The 13196-nt window shown below is 63.4% G+C and overlaps 1 protein-coding gene across 8 annotated transcripts in view; it reads right to left on the bottom strand.

Moving 5' to 3' along the window:
- ARVCF (ARVCF delta catenin family member) overlaps window positions 1-13196 on the bottom strand; it is a 49497-nt gene that overhangs the window by 2413 nt on the left and 33888 nt on the right. For 5 of the 8 annotated variants that reach the window (XM_014796735.2, XM_087423708.1, XM_087423709.1 and 2 more), the window contains 13 exons: window positions 9715-9873; window positions 8994-9520; window positions 7500-7999; window positions 6666-6849; window positions 5688-5805; window positions 5088-5259; window positions 3306-3377; window positions 1853-1980; window positions 1390-1540; window positions 900-1098; window positions 717-828; window positions 529-619; window positions 118-171 (listed from right to left, as the gene is read on the bottom strand). In XM_014796735.2, coding sequence (XP_014652221.1) covers window positions 118-171; window positions 529-619; window positions 717-828; window positions 900-1098; window positions 1390-1540; window positions 1853-1980; window positions 3306-3377; window positions 5088-5259; window positions 5688-5805; window positions 6666-6849; window positions 7500-7999; window positions 8994-9520; window positions 9715-9873 — 2467 coding nt within the window. The other 3 variants (XM_087423711.1, XM_087423710.1, XM_087423712.1) reach the window with 3 other exon arrangements.

Below are 13196 nucleotides of genomic sequence, written 5' to 3'. Positions count from 1 at the left end.
CAGCACCTCCTTGGAAGGCCTTCCCAGCTCCAAAGACACAGGGCAAACCACCTGGCCCATCTCGAGCCCCCTCTTACTTCCCCACACTAGAAACAAGTGACCCGCACCTGCACTCACCTGGGCCAAGCGCCTCCATGGGGATCACGTCCCTGCTGCCTGGCTTCTCACCCTCTGCAAGGCAAGAGTAGGCGCTGGCTGGCTGCAAGCAGTGGCAGGGGGACCAGGGCGGACAAACGCATGGCAGGGTTGGCCTCAGCGACCCTGGGTGCTCTGTTACTGACATCTTTGCACCCTTTCCCTGGGCCTCTGCCCGCTGGCACCACCACCCCTAGCTGGGTGCCCATGTGGATGGCACCAGTGGAGAGGATCTAGGAGGAATCCTAGCAGGGAAAGGGGACCCCCACCCTGGGGCCATCCTCCCAGAAAAAGACCTTTTCCTTCCTCCACCTTGTCACCACCAGTGCACCTAGATGGAGGAGCCACTTTTGAACCTCACGGACGGTTCCCACGCCCCCACCCGGGCCTCACCAAGGCTCTTGTCCACCAACGGCAGTGTGCTGTCATCGAAGCCTCCGGGACTCGGTGCTCCCTTCGGCCCCTTGGCGTTAGCAGCAGCTGACTGGGCGGGGGGCATAAAACAGATGTTGCGGTCACGGATGCTCCCTGGGGGGACGCAGCCTGACTAGGTAAGAGAGGAGAGGCCGGGCAGGCCGCACCTGGAAGCGCGCCTTGGTCCAACCATCCTTCTGCAGAGCACCTCGCAACTCCTTGTAGCTCCACACGGTCTGCAGCACGTGGGACGCAGCTTTCGCCTCGCGCACCGATTGGCTGCGGGAGGCCGGGAGTCAGCGTCCGCCCCGCCCTCCTCAGGCCCCGCCCATTCCAGGCCCCGGGCTCACCTGGCGGCGCTAAGTGCCACCAGCGTGGGCACGCCACGGGCCTGCAGTAGCGAGCGCGCGTTGTCCAGGCTGTCGGACACTATCTCGTGGATGGTGTTGAGCACTGCCACCACCGTGTCCTCTTCCAGGCGGGCCCCGGGTCGCGCCGGAGCCTGCGCATCGCGCACGTTCTGCACCAGTTCGGCCATGGCGTAGCTCCCTGAAGGCAGGGTCGGGTGCTAGGACAGGCCTCTGCCCGCCCCTGCGGGAAGGGGCGGGATTCGGGTGAGGGGCGCCCCGCCTGGAGCTCCAGGATGCCCGGGTCATGCCCGTGATGACCCCGTGCGCAGGGGGCGAGGCCTTGGGACGGTTCAGGAAGACACTAGCTCCCGCAGCTGGGACGAGCGCCTGGTCGGCCAGACGCCTGAATCACCCATCCTCCAGCCCCGCTGGCGGGCCCCGAGCCGCCCGCCCAGTTCCGCTTCCCGGCTCGCCCCGCCGCCGCCCTCACCGATGAGGTCCTTGTTGCGCCGGTCCAGCGAGAGGTTGCGCAGGGCGATGGCGACAGCGCGCACCACCTTGTCAGTCTCGGACTGCAGCAGCTCCACGAGCACCGGCAGCCCGCGCTCCTTGCGCACCGTGGCGCGGATGTACGTGGCCCACTGCAGCCGTGGAGGCGGCAGGGAGTGTGCTCAGCACGCGGGGCTGCGCTGCACCCGCCGGGCACCCTCCCACCTGAGCCCTGACTGCTCCCTCCAGCTGGACCCTCCTGAGGAAGCCCTACCCCAGCAGCTCAATTCCACCCCCACTGCCCAGGGTGCAACGCTTGCAGTCCTTGCGCCCTGAACCTCCTGGACCTTGGGGAGGCGCTGTGTCCCAACTCCTCCCTCTCCGCCTGGGCAAGGGCAGGGGCAGAGACCAATGAGGTGCCTCGGATTCCCTCTGTCCTCTCCCTGCCAGACCCGGCCTCTCACCGTCCAGTTGCCGGCGCTGAGGTTCTGCAGGGCGCCTGCAGCGGCCTCCAGGGTGTTGAAGTTACGGCTCTCGGTGAGGAGGGAGAGGTAGAGGCGGACGACCTCAGGCTGGTACAGCAGCTCAAAGCCTGGGCACAGGGCACCGGCGCCCACGGTCACCCAGACCTCCCCATCACTCCCTCTCCCCACTCCTAGAGTCAGTGCTCCCAGGGCAAGGGTGAGCTGGGGCTCAGGAATGGGTGGGATGCAGGCAGGGAATGTTGAACACCAGTGTATTCGCACCCTATGGCCACCCAAGAGGAAAAGCATTCCCATTCACAGAGGAACAGGCTCAGTGAGGAGGCAGTGGGTTTGGGTGAGGTCGTTCTGCCCTTGACCCTGCTGCCAAAAAAATGGGATTAGACCTGGCTGGCAGTGGAGCATCCAGGAGGCCTGGGGTGGGGAGGGAGGGAGCAACCAGGGCTGCTCCCCTAGCAATCCAACTCAAACTCCCTAGCAACAGGGCCCGCCCTCCCTGTCTGACAAGCTCAACAGCTCCTGGTCTCTCATCAACTGAGGCCCTGCCTGGCAGCAGTTAGCCCATGACGCTCCAGAGGTGAGGGCCGAGGAGTCTTCCACATGTGTCTGTGCCCAGACACATCTCCCTCTCCTCTGTCCCTGTGCTCCTCCCCCGTCCTCATGTTGTCCCTGCTCCCTCCATTCCAGCCTCACTGGGCTTCCCGTTCCCCAAATGCCCCAAGCACGTTCCCCCCTCAGGGTGTCCCTCCCTCAGGGTGTTTGCACAGGCTAGTCCCTCTGCCTATGATACTTCCCACCAGACCTCCCACGGCTGGGCCCTTCCACCCTGCTTGGGGGCATCTGGGCTTGCAGGGTGGGCTGTGGCCTGGCGTTCACCAGGACGGACCTCACTTACTCAGGCCAGATTCCTAGTGCACAGAAGGGTGCCAACACACAGCAGCACTCCATAGACATGGAGTCTATGTGTGTGTCCCATGGACACTCCATGTCCATAGACATGCAGGACAAGAACGATGCACCACTCTGCCCTGCATGAGTCAGGGTCATCTCCTGGCCCGGCCTCTGTAGTGGATCTGACTGCAACCCTCCCAGCTCCTTTGGAATAAACCCGAGCTCCTTGACTGACACCAGAGGCCCTGCCCAGCCAGCCCCTGCCCTTCACTGAGGACCTGGCTCCAATCCCCGCCAGCCTGTGACCCGGCAAGCACCTGGCCTCTCTGTGCCTCTGTCGCCCCACCCTGCCTGAAGTGACCCATAGTACTGACTGATTCTGAACCCTCAGCAGGTGCCCAGGGACTGGATGGTCCCCCAGGAACCCCACACCTGTGGGCCTCAGTTTCCCCATCGGATCTCCAAGACCCTTCAGGCCTGCGTGGTGGCACAAAGCTTCACACCTGGACAGGCCTAGGCCTGAACTCCGCCTCCGCCCACTCACCTTTGGCGGACTCATTTTGCTTGGGCAGGTCCAGCGTGTCAAATTTCCGGTCCATCTCACCATCCTTCTTCCCTGGAACAGAAGAGCAGGGGGAGGTAAGGTGGACCCTACGGGGGCAGGTGTGTGTCAGGAAGGCTGGGCACAGCACTTTCCTGCCCAGAGCCCAGAAAGTACCACTATGTCCAGGACTGGGCACCACAAGGCCCTGAGAGCAGAACACCATTCTGTGTTCGGGCAGGTAGGTCGCCAGGGGAAGGCAGTGGTGGCAGTGGGGCCTAGGGATGTCCCAGCCCTGCCCCCAGCAGTGAAGACTCATCTCCCACCAGGTACTGGGAGCTGCACTGCAGACCCCCCAAAGGCCTCCTTGCAGCTGCCCAGAGCCAGCAGCCCAGGCTGGGTGGCAGGTAGGTACAGACATGGAAGCCAAGGGCTGGCAGAGACAGGACGTGCCTGGTTGCACAGCAAGGCAGGGCTGGAGCCAAAAGTCCCACCCACAGGGAAACTTGCCCATCTGGGGCCACAACCCAGTCCCAGGATCTGCTGGCTAGGAGAGACCTCCACCCTCAGGCGGAGCTCACTACCTTCCAGCTGCCCTCCCCATCTCAGCTGAGGGAGCCTCTCCTCCTTTGGAAGGCAGCAGAGCTGAGTGCAGATGATCTGAGCCCCTGCCCTGCCCAGTCTCATGGGGCCTTTGTCTGGTCCCTCTGTGCCACACGGAGGGGCAGACTCTGCTCCCTAGTGCCCCTGGGGACAGACACACCCCAGGCCCTACCCACACTTGGCTCTGCCCCAGCTCCAGGCCCAGCACTAGGAAACAGAGTCTGAGGTTACAGAGGGACAGCCCCTTGGCCTCCCAACCAATCCAGGGCTGACATTCCTGCCGTTGTCACATCCACACAGTTGTCATGGAGATGGCTGCCCAGAGACAGGACAGGGGATGGGGCAGGGCCCTGAGGCTGGAACACCCTGTAGTTGTCATGGAGACGACTGTCTGAGCAATGGGGTGGAGGGTGCCTCCCTGGTGCCCACTGCACCCGCCAGGCCTGGACAGCAGGACAAACAGGGACTCACCTTGATGGAACCACTCCTCTGGGCAGCCGGAGGAAGCACAGGAGAGAGGAGACGAACCTGAGCGGGCAGTACCCCCTATGCCCTCCCAGAAGGCCTCGAATTCCAACACCCTAGGTTGAGCAGGCAGCCATGGAACCTCACCCCGATTACTTCTGAGGACTGAATGCCCACAAGTAGGGCAGGGAGGGGGAGGCCTGCGGTCGGAACAGACCCACATGGGTGGGCAGGTAAAGGCGGTGCACAGACTCCACCTGGTAGGTGCCAGGGAATGTCGGTCCCTGGAACGTGCACCTGGCAAATGCGGTGTGGATGGTGTAAAGGTGGGAGGGTGCTGCCCTCAGGGCTTCTCAGGTCTTCAGGTGCTTTGCAAACGCCAGGAGGCAGCATCCTCTTCAGCACTTTCCCAACTTGGGCCTACAGAACCTTCCCAGAGCTGAGGAACCGGGTCCAGGCACTAACAGAGACACCACCTGGGGTCCCTCCTGCCCTCCCCTGGGGGCCCCACAGTGCAGATGAGGGAAGGCTGTGCCTGTCTGCTGTGTGCCCCAGAGTGGCACACCCTCCCTGGCTCCCTGCTTCCCCGCCTGCCCATCGGGAGCTGACCAGGTGGCCTCTGGGCTCCAGGAGGCCTGGGCTCCAGGCTCCAGGCAGGACTGCCTGCCATGGGTGTGGAGAGCCTCCTAGAGTGATACCCCAGTCCCACTCACACACCTTTGGCCTTCTTGCCACCGAAGCAGCCGGCGTCATCCCGCCTCAGGCGCTGGGGGCCCGCAGCACTCCCGGGGGGCCCAGGCTCGGCCTCCTGGTACCTTTCAGCCCCGGGTACCTCCTTATGCACGTGGTAGGACAGGTTCCGCATGATGCAGACGCAGTTCTCCACAGACTGTGGGGAGAGGAAAGCTGGTGGGGCAGGGCCAGGTGGGCTTGGGGACAGCTGACCCTCCCAGGGAAGAATGGCCCCATCCAGCATGCGTGGAGGGGACCAGGAGTGTAGACAGGGAAGCCTAACCTAGGGGGCCCACACAGGTGAGCACCCCCAGGGAGGGGCCCAGGGAGAAAAAGGATGGAATGCCTACTGTATGTAGGACCTCGTCTGGGGCTCCATGGCAAGCCCACTGCACACTGTGGCCACTACAAGGTGGCCCATGCCCAGGGCACTGCCACAGACCTGCATGCCTGTGCCCCTCTGTGCTACCCAGACGGTTCAGGCCCCCTGGGCCCCGTTCCTGCTCCTTCTCCCCAACTCTCTGTGGGAGGCTGAAACTGATCCTGCCCGAGAGGTATCTGCTGGACCCGCCCTGCCCTGCCCACCTTGTTGTCCGTGTCCTTCCTGCCCACGGCTGACTGCAGGGCATGCAGGAGTGCGTCCACCAGCCCTTCACACTCCCGGAGCCGCCGCCGGGCTTCCGCACCATCCGAGCTCACGTTCCTGGGTGGCCAAGAGCAATCCCCGTGACCCCAGCTCCCACGGGAACTCCCCCGGCCCCACCTGGCCTCGGGGTCTTGTCTTCATCTGCAAAACAGCTCTGACATCACCCTGTTGGGGCTGCGGGCAGATGACACCAGACTGGAGCATAGTGAATGTGGAGCAGTGGTGGCCTGACCACTGGGACCCCAGGAGGTAGCCCCTGCCTGGCACCTGGCTTCCCTGACTCCCAGCTGAATTGGAAAGAGACAGAAGTGGGTCCAGAGACCTGAATCCCTGCACAGGCAACTCTGCGCTTCCCTTGCCCGAGTGGCAGCTCTGGGCTCCGCCTTGCCGAGGTTGAGACCCTGTAGGGCCATGGGAGCACGTCCCAGTGGACATGCAGGACCATGGGGACCCAGGACTGCCTGTGTGGTCTCTGCAGGGCCTCCCAGGGAAGGAAGGGGAGGGCAAAGGTCACAAGGAGGTGGGATGAGGCCTCCAAGGCAGACTAGAGACGAGGGTCCTGGCTCCCCCTCCCCTGGCCGTCAGTGATGGGAAAGTGGGTGGAAGCTGGGTAGGACTGGAGCTGTGGGGTACCCCCTGAGAGGGTGGCGGACTTTGTCCAGAGGCTGCCCTGGGGGATGAGTACAGCCCCAGTCAGGCCCCTTTCTCAGGACTCGACAGAAATTGTGACATAGCTCTGAAACTCCTAAGACTGGGGCGGCTAGCCATCTTCCATGTTATCTGGGACACGAGGACGTGGGAGTCCCCAGACAGCTGTCCCCAGGTGTGCACGCAGGCTCTGGTGCCGGCTCCTGCCCCCTTGACAGAGAATAGCCCTGGGCGGCTGCGTGGGGAGTGCCCGAGCCTGGCCCCCACACCTCAAGCAGCCTGACGTGTTCTTGAAGACAGTTGTCCACTCAGCATCCCGTGGCTTAGAGTCCTCGTTGGGCTCGCGCTCCCACCCCGAGTGGGGCACAATGACCTCATGGGTCAGCGTCTGCAGGCCGTGATCAATGATGACCATCTTCAGGGGCTCATAAGATGACAGGTTCCAGAGTGTGCCTGTAGGGTGCCACCAACCAGCCAGTGCTGACCACGGCACTGCCCTCCCTTCCTCCCCACCTGACCCCACTCAGGACCCGCCCCACCCTCTGTCGTGTCCCAGCTCACACCAGAAGGTAGTAGTGACAAAAGCCATGAGAGGCCCTAGGAGCCCGCCCTGGCCCGGGCAAGACATGCACATAGCGCCCAGCAGCGGCTCCCGGCTGGGGAGGGAGCCCCAGAGGGAATGGGATGCAGAGGAGGGACTGGCAAGGACCTGGGGCTGGACACAGTAGGTGCCTTCTCTTCCCCACCCCTTCCCAGCCACGTGGGCAGGTGGGACTACCACTCCTGGGGCCATGCCAAGAGGTGGTCACGTGACCCTGCCTGGCCACTTGGGTCCCACAAGGCACAATCTCCACCACTGCCCTGTTGGGGTGGGACCAGGGAGGCTGGACCCGGAGGAGTTTTCATGGGGACATGGGGCCAGGTGAGGAGGGGGCCTCCTGAGGAGCCCGGCACCAGCCCCACCTGTGGCAGCGAAGTCAGAGGCAGAGAGACTGGGAACCTGCCCCGGCAGCTGGGACGCCTGACTAAATGGGGTGCTTTCCCTGGCCGAGCCCTGCTCTCCTCTCTTCCTGGGGGATGCAGGGCAGCTGGGCGCCACTCACCTGTGACGAGCTCGCGGACCTCGTTGTCTCGAGCGGCCCGCAGCAGGCGCACCAAGGCGGGCACGCCGCCGCAGTCCCGGATGGCAGCCTTGTTGTCGGTGTCTCGGCCATAGGAGAGGTTCCGCAGAGCCCCGCAGGCCCGTCGCCGCACCTCCGCCCTCGGGTGGTCCAGCAGGGCCACAAGCAGAGGCAGCCCCCGCAGCTGCCGCACGCGACGCTTGACACCCTCGTTCTCAAAGCACAGGTGCTGCAGGTAGGCGGCCGCGTTGGCCTTCACGGGGTCCACAGGGTGCTGCAGCATGGCCAGAACCTCAGGCAGCTCCGGGTCCCGCCAGCGCGGCTCCTTGCGGGCACTGTCAACTGAGGGTGAGTGCCGCACCACCTGGTCCAGGCTACCCAGGCTGCCCCGTTCTGGCTGGGCGAGGGGTGCAGTCATGGCCGGGAACGGGGGCCGCTCCTCCATCAGCTCACCGCTATCATCCGCCACGTCCTCACGGGCCCTGTGCAGGAGAGCAGGGGATTGGAACGCCTTCTCGGCGGCTGCCAGCCCTGCCCCAGGGGACCATGAACCTATGGAGGCAGGAGCTGGGCCTAGAGCACTGTCCCCAAGCACTGGGTGGGTGCTGAGAGTCAGACCCCGCCCAGCAAGAACTGGCTCAGAGCCAACGACAGAGCCAAACCCCAGCCAATCGTCATAGGGCTTGTATCCCTCCCAGACAGAGAGTTCACTCACTCCCACCACCAGGCAGTGTTCCCCGACTCTGAGCTAAATGTATTTCTATGAAACATTTGTCCACAACTGGGGGTGCCACCTTCCCATGAGGCACATGTCTGGCTGGTGCCAGGATGTGGGGGCAGGAGGTGACCTTCCCTGCAAATGGCCATCCTGGTGAGAGGATCTGAAGGGCATTCAGGCCACTAGTCCCCCAGGGCACAACATGTCCTTGTGGGCTGTCACCATCAAATCTGCTTCCTAGGGGAAGGATTGCGGCCAGGAGGTATCAGGTGTCTAGCCCATGGTCATGCAGCGTAATCCAGACCCAGGCTGTGGTCATGTTCCCACTCTATAGACAGTCAACCTGAGGGCAGAGAGGACAGAACCAGAGGCAGCGCCAGGAAGGGCCGGGGGGCATGGGTTCTGGTTGCTACTGAGCATGGGGGAAACTGAGTCCTGGGGAGAGGCTGGGGCCTCCAGCTCAGAGAAACGCCCTGAGCCTCTTGTGCTCGTGTCTTCATGGCCATCTGGCTGGAGCAAGTGTCAGGCACCATCACCAGCTTCTCTCATGCCCCAGACCGCAGGGACGGTGCCCAGTACAACGTTCACCATCCCAAAGCCTTCCCTTGTTGCTGTCCTTGAGAAGAGGCGAGGCCAACTCAAACTAATGTGTGCATGACTAACTTGGCCTCAGCAGCTAGACTACCTGTGGGGTACTCTGTGGCGGAGGAATGGAAGGCAGACTTCCTGGAGGCGGAGGCAGGGCACAAGGTACTCACCTGGTGCGAAGGCCCCGCCCACAGTCAGGCCTCCTTCTCATGGTGGTGCCATAGTCAGGCTCCAGGTCCGGGCCACCCTCGTCGTCAGCAGCCAGGCTGCGCGTGTCATCCTCCAAGCCATAGGGCTCTGCCTGGAAGCGCTCAGGCTGGGAGCGGCCAGCTGGTGGCACAGGCTCAGGGCCCACGGGGAAGGCCTCACGGCGGCCAGGCAGTGTGAAGCAGCCATCACCAGGGCCTGGGCCAAGGGGGCCACCACGCGAGGGCCGCACGCCCAGCCCACGGGACAGGCTGCCATAGCTGGGGACGTCACGGGTCTCGGGGCCGTCGGGAAAGCCGCTCCCACTGCTGAGGTAGGCACGGGAGAGTGTGGCTGCCGGGCCTCCCCCGAGCAGCAAGAAGTGCCGGTCCAGGGGGCCATCGGCAAAGGGGCCTAGTGGGGGGCCGCCATCCAACAGGGGGAGGCCGTCTGGGCCCACAGGCACCTGGCGCACTGTTCGTGTGGTCACCGTCTTGACTGTCTTGGTGACCTGGTGGGTAAGCGGATGGCCAGTGGGCTGGGCAGCCCAAGGGGCTCAGACACTGCCCCAGTGGGGCCAGGGTGGCCTCAGTTTTCCACCCAAACAATGGGCAGCCCCTGGGAGGCCGGGACAGGCGCCCACTCAGCAAACAGGACAACTGCGGCTGCAAAGCCGACGTGCCCGCCGCCTGGGCCCAGTCGTACCTTGGTCTCAGTGCGCCGGGTAGTGCCGTCTTCTGACGTGACAATGGACACATGGGAGGTGGGCGTGCCAGGGTCCTCCTCCACTGTCACTGTCTCCTCCAGCACTTCGGGTGCCTCCGGCATGGTGGCCAGTGAGGCCTGGCTGCCCGGGCTCTGCTCCTGGGTGAAGGGGGTGGGCATCAGTGGAAGGACCCACTGCTCACCCTGCCCTGGAGTGCCGATCCTCGCACTGGCCTGGACGCCAGAGGGCCTTCTTCCCTGCCCTGGAACCCACCGACCCCAGGGCTGTCTCAGCCCCAGCTGGTGAAGGCAGTAGCATGTTCCTGCCTCTAAGTGCCGAGGGGCTGACCTTGCCCTATCGCCCCATCTCATGGGGCCCTGGAGACGTGTCCCCCCATTCCAGGGCCTCCGCGGGATGAGCTGGCAAATAAGGCCCTGGACCCCAGTGGTGCAGTCTTGGGCAGCCCTGTCTGAGTTCCAGAGTCTGGCTGCCACAGGCTTCTGGAGGCCGGGAGGATGCTCTCCCAACACTGCTCGCCACCCCTGGCTGGGCCCTCCTGGTGTCTGGGCCTCCTCCCTGCCTCGCCCCAGAAACCGTGGTGCAGAGGCCTTGGGGGGACAGTTGCAGCACCGCGCACTGACTCCCTGGAGCACACCTAGGCTCCTGCCGTCCCCAAGGCCAGCCAGACACCCTCATAGGACAGAAATACTCAGCTTCCAGAATGCCCTGTGCGCTCAGAGCACCAACACACCCTCGCTCCTTCCAGCCCGGACACTCTTGGGGTGTTGATGGGCACAGCCTGGCCCTACCTCGCTCGGGCCAGTGGCCAGTGTTCCCCACCAAGACCCTGGGTGTCATATCAGGGCCCAGAGAGGGTAGATTCAGGCCGAGGGGACCCAGCTGGTCCTTGACAGGAATCCTGTGTCCTCTCGCTGCACACTCCCCAGGTCTCCTCGGCTCTTGGCCACTTGCCTCATTCTCAACCTGTGGCTCCCCTTGCCATCCGGTCCCTGTAGGGTATGACCATGGGGAATTCCAGGCAAGACGATCTCTGGACAGAGGGCTTTCTAAGGTCCACATGCCTACCGGCCAGTGGAGAAACTGAGGCTCAAAGAGGACAGACTGGCCCACAGCAGAGCTAGGCCAGAGCCCTGCTGCGCTGAGTGGCACAGGAGTCTGAGAGCCACAGTCTACCCCTGGCTTCTGACCAGGTGGGTCCCCTGCACAGCACCAACGTCCTGGGATCAGCACCTGGCCAGGATGGGTAGGGGATGAAATCCCAGCCGCGGTGGGCAGGCAGCCGGGGCGGGGTCAGCAGGAGGACAGGCCCTGCTCCACAGCCCAGGCCCTGTGCCTTGCAGGATGGGTCCCTTGCCCGGGCCCCTGGCCCCGAGGCCTGCACAAACGCAGAGGAGAGCCCAGGGAAGGCCAGCAGCTCACATCCTCACCTGCCTGGCATCGGAGCCCTACTCTGCTCCTGTCCTTAGGCTTGGGAGCTGTGCAAGGCGCCCAGAGCTGCCTGTAGGGCCTGCCTCCTGCAGACCCCAGGGCGGGAAGCTTCCCCAGGTTGAAGTCCTGTCCTGAAGGAATGCTTGACCCCTGGAGCTGCAAGGGGTGTTGAGGTTCTAGGCTCCTGCAGCCTCTTCAGGGGTCCAGGAAGAGGCCTGCACCAACATGTTAGGACAGGAGCATCCCTCGGGCTCTGGTGACACAGGAAGAAAGAGGCCACAGAATGCAACCCCCTCTCCCAGAAGCAGGGCCTCAGAGGACAACTCGTGATTTTATGAAAAGGGAAAGACACCTGACAGAGGGGCGGCATTCACCTGGACCTCACAGTCTCCTAATTGGGAACCTCAGGCACCCACAGGGAAGGCAATTTTGCAAAGCCTTTCAGTCACACCTCGCCCCTCAGGTGGCCTTGGTTACCACCTTCTCAGTCTTGGGATGTGCGTGGAATGCCTGTTGGGGACCTGGCCAGGAAGGAGAAACACTGTTCTCAGGGAAAGAAAAGTAAACTGAGGCCCAGAGTGGGGGCACACTGGTGGGCTGCCATGCAGGGCAGCCTGCACTTCAGGGCACTGGGGAGCTGGGACGGTTCTGGAGCAGGAAGAAGTTCAGGGACAGCCTGTCACTGCCGCCAAGGCCTCAGATGCCCCATCTGTATTTGGGAACTGCGGGAGCAAATGTGTGGCAGGGGCTGAGCTCTCTCTGCTGGGGCCCAGGGGCTGCAAGTGCGGGGAGGGGGGAAGGGGAGGAGCAAGACAGACTTAAGAGGACCCGGGAATGTTGGGGACACTGCCGGTGGGCCATGACCCCTTAGGACTACAATGTATAGTAGTATAATAATACATCTGCATATATTAACTCTCAGAGAAGAGCCCCCTACTCCCTAGCTAGCCAGTGGCAGTGAGGAGGGAGAAGCCCATCTTGGACCTCAATGCCACTATGAGGCCCAGCTTATTCTTCTCACTCCAGCCTGTGGTGACGGTCTGACATTGCAGAGTTGGGGGGATGAGGGGATGCGGGGCCCAGGAGAGCCAGGGGCCCCCAACAAGGCCTGGCAACCCTGCAGCATCGCCCACTAACACCCAGCCTGGGCAGCCTTGCAGCGGGATCCCGGGGCCCCAAGAGCCCCTGCTGGCACATGACCTCAGGGAGCTAAAAATGGGCAATGATTTCACACGTGCGGGCAGGCGGGCGGGAGCGTGAGTCAGCTGGTGATCATGGGAAGGTCTGGCCCCGTTACACATGCCTGGGCACACAGACGCAGACAAGGACCTGGACACACACATGCACGTACCTGGTCCCTCCCACAGGGACAGGTACATGTACACGCGTGTGCATGAGCACCCAGCCCAGCCCACAGGTCCGAGCACATCAATCTGCGTGCTCTCCTAACAGCACCCACTGCCCCCAGAGGCACTCGCACATGCACACATCCCCATCCCCTCCCTCAACCACCCACCCAGACGTCCACTGCGGGGTCTCAGAGCAGGCAGCAGATGGCAGAACTGAGGCCTAGGGTAGGGAGAGGCCCAAAGTGGACCCGTGGCTCGGGCCTCTGCAACACCTTCAGGGCCAGGACGTGGGATCGTGGGCTAACGACCAGCACACAGTCGGCGCTCAACAGAGGCAGCTGACCAGGGTGCATGGATCCTCATCCAGCCTTAAGTCCCTGCTCTATGGCCCCATGTCCCATGTCCACCTACCCAGACTGGTGCACCCTCAGGAACCCATGGCTCTGCAGCCCCAGGTTCCCTCTGCACCTTAGACATCAGACTGAAACACCACCCCCAGCCTTCCTCCACAACCCAAATCTTGCCACGTCCTGTCAGCTGTCTCTTGTCATCCCTTCCCGAGCTGGCCTCATCCTTGCCCCTCTCGCTGGGACCACTGCCCAGCCTCCCATCACCAACCTCCAGGGCCCAAATCTGTCCCACAGCACTCCCATCCATGGTCCAGCTGATCCACAGCCACCGGG

This window comes from Ceratotherium simum, chromosome 35 (assembly GCF_057802395.1).
Source record: "Ceratotherium simum simum isolate JZ-2026a chromosome 35, ASM5780239v1, whole genome shotgun sequence".
Lineage (NCBI taxonomy): Eukaryota > Metazoa > Chordata > Mammalia > Perissodactyla > Rhinocerotidae > Ceratotherium > Ceratotherium simum.
Note: the sequence above shows the minus strand (reverse complement) of the source record. Positions and strands in the feature narration are given on the sequence as shown.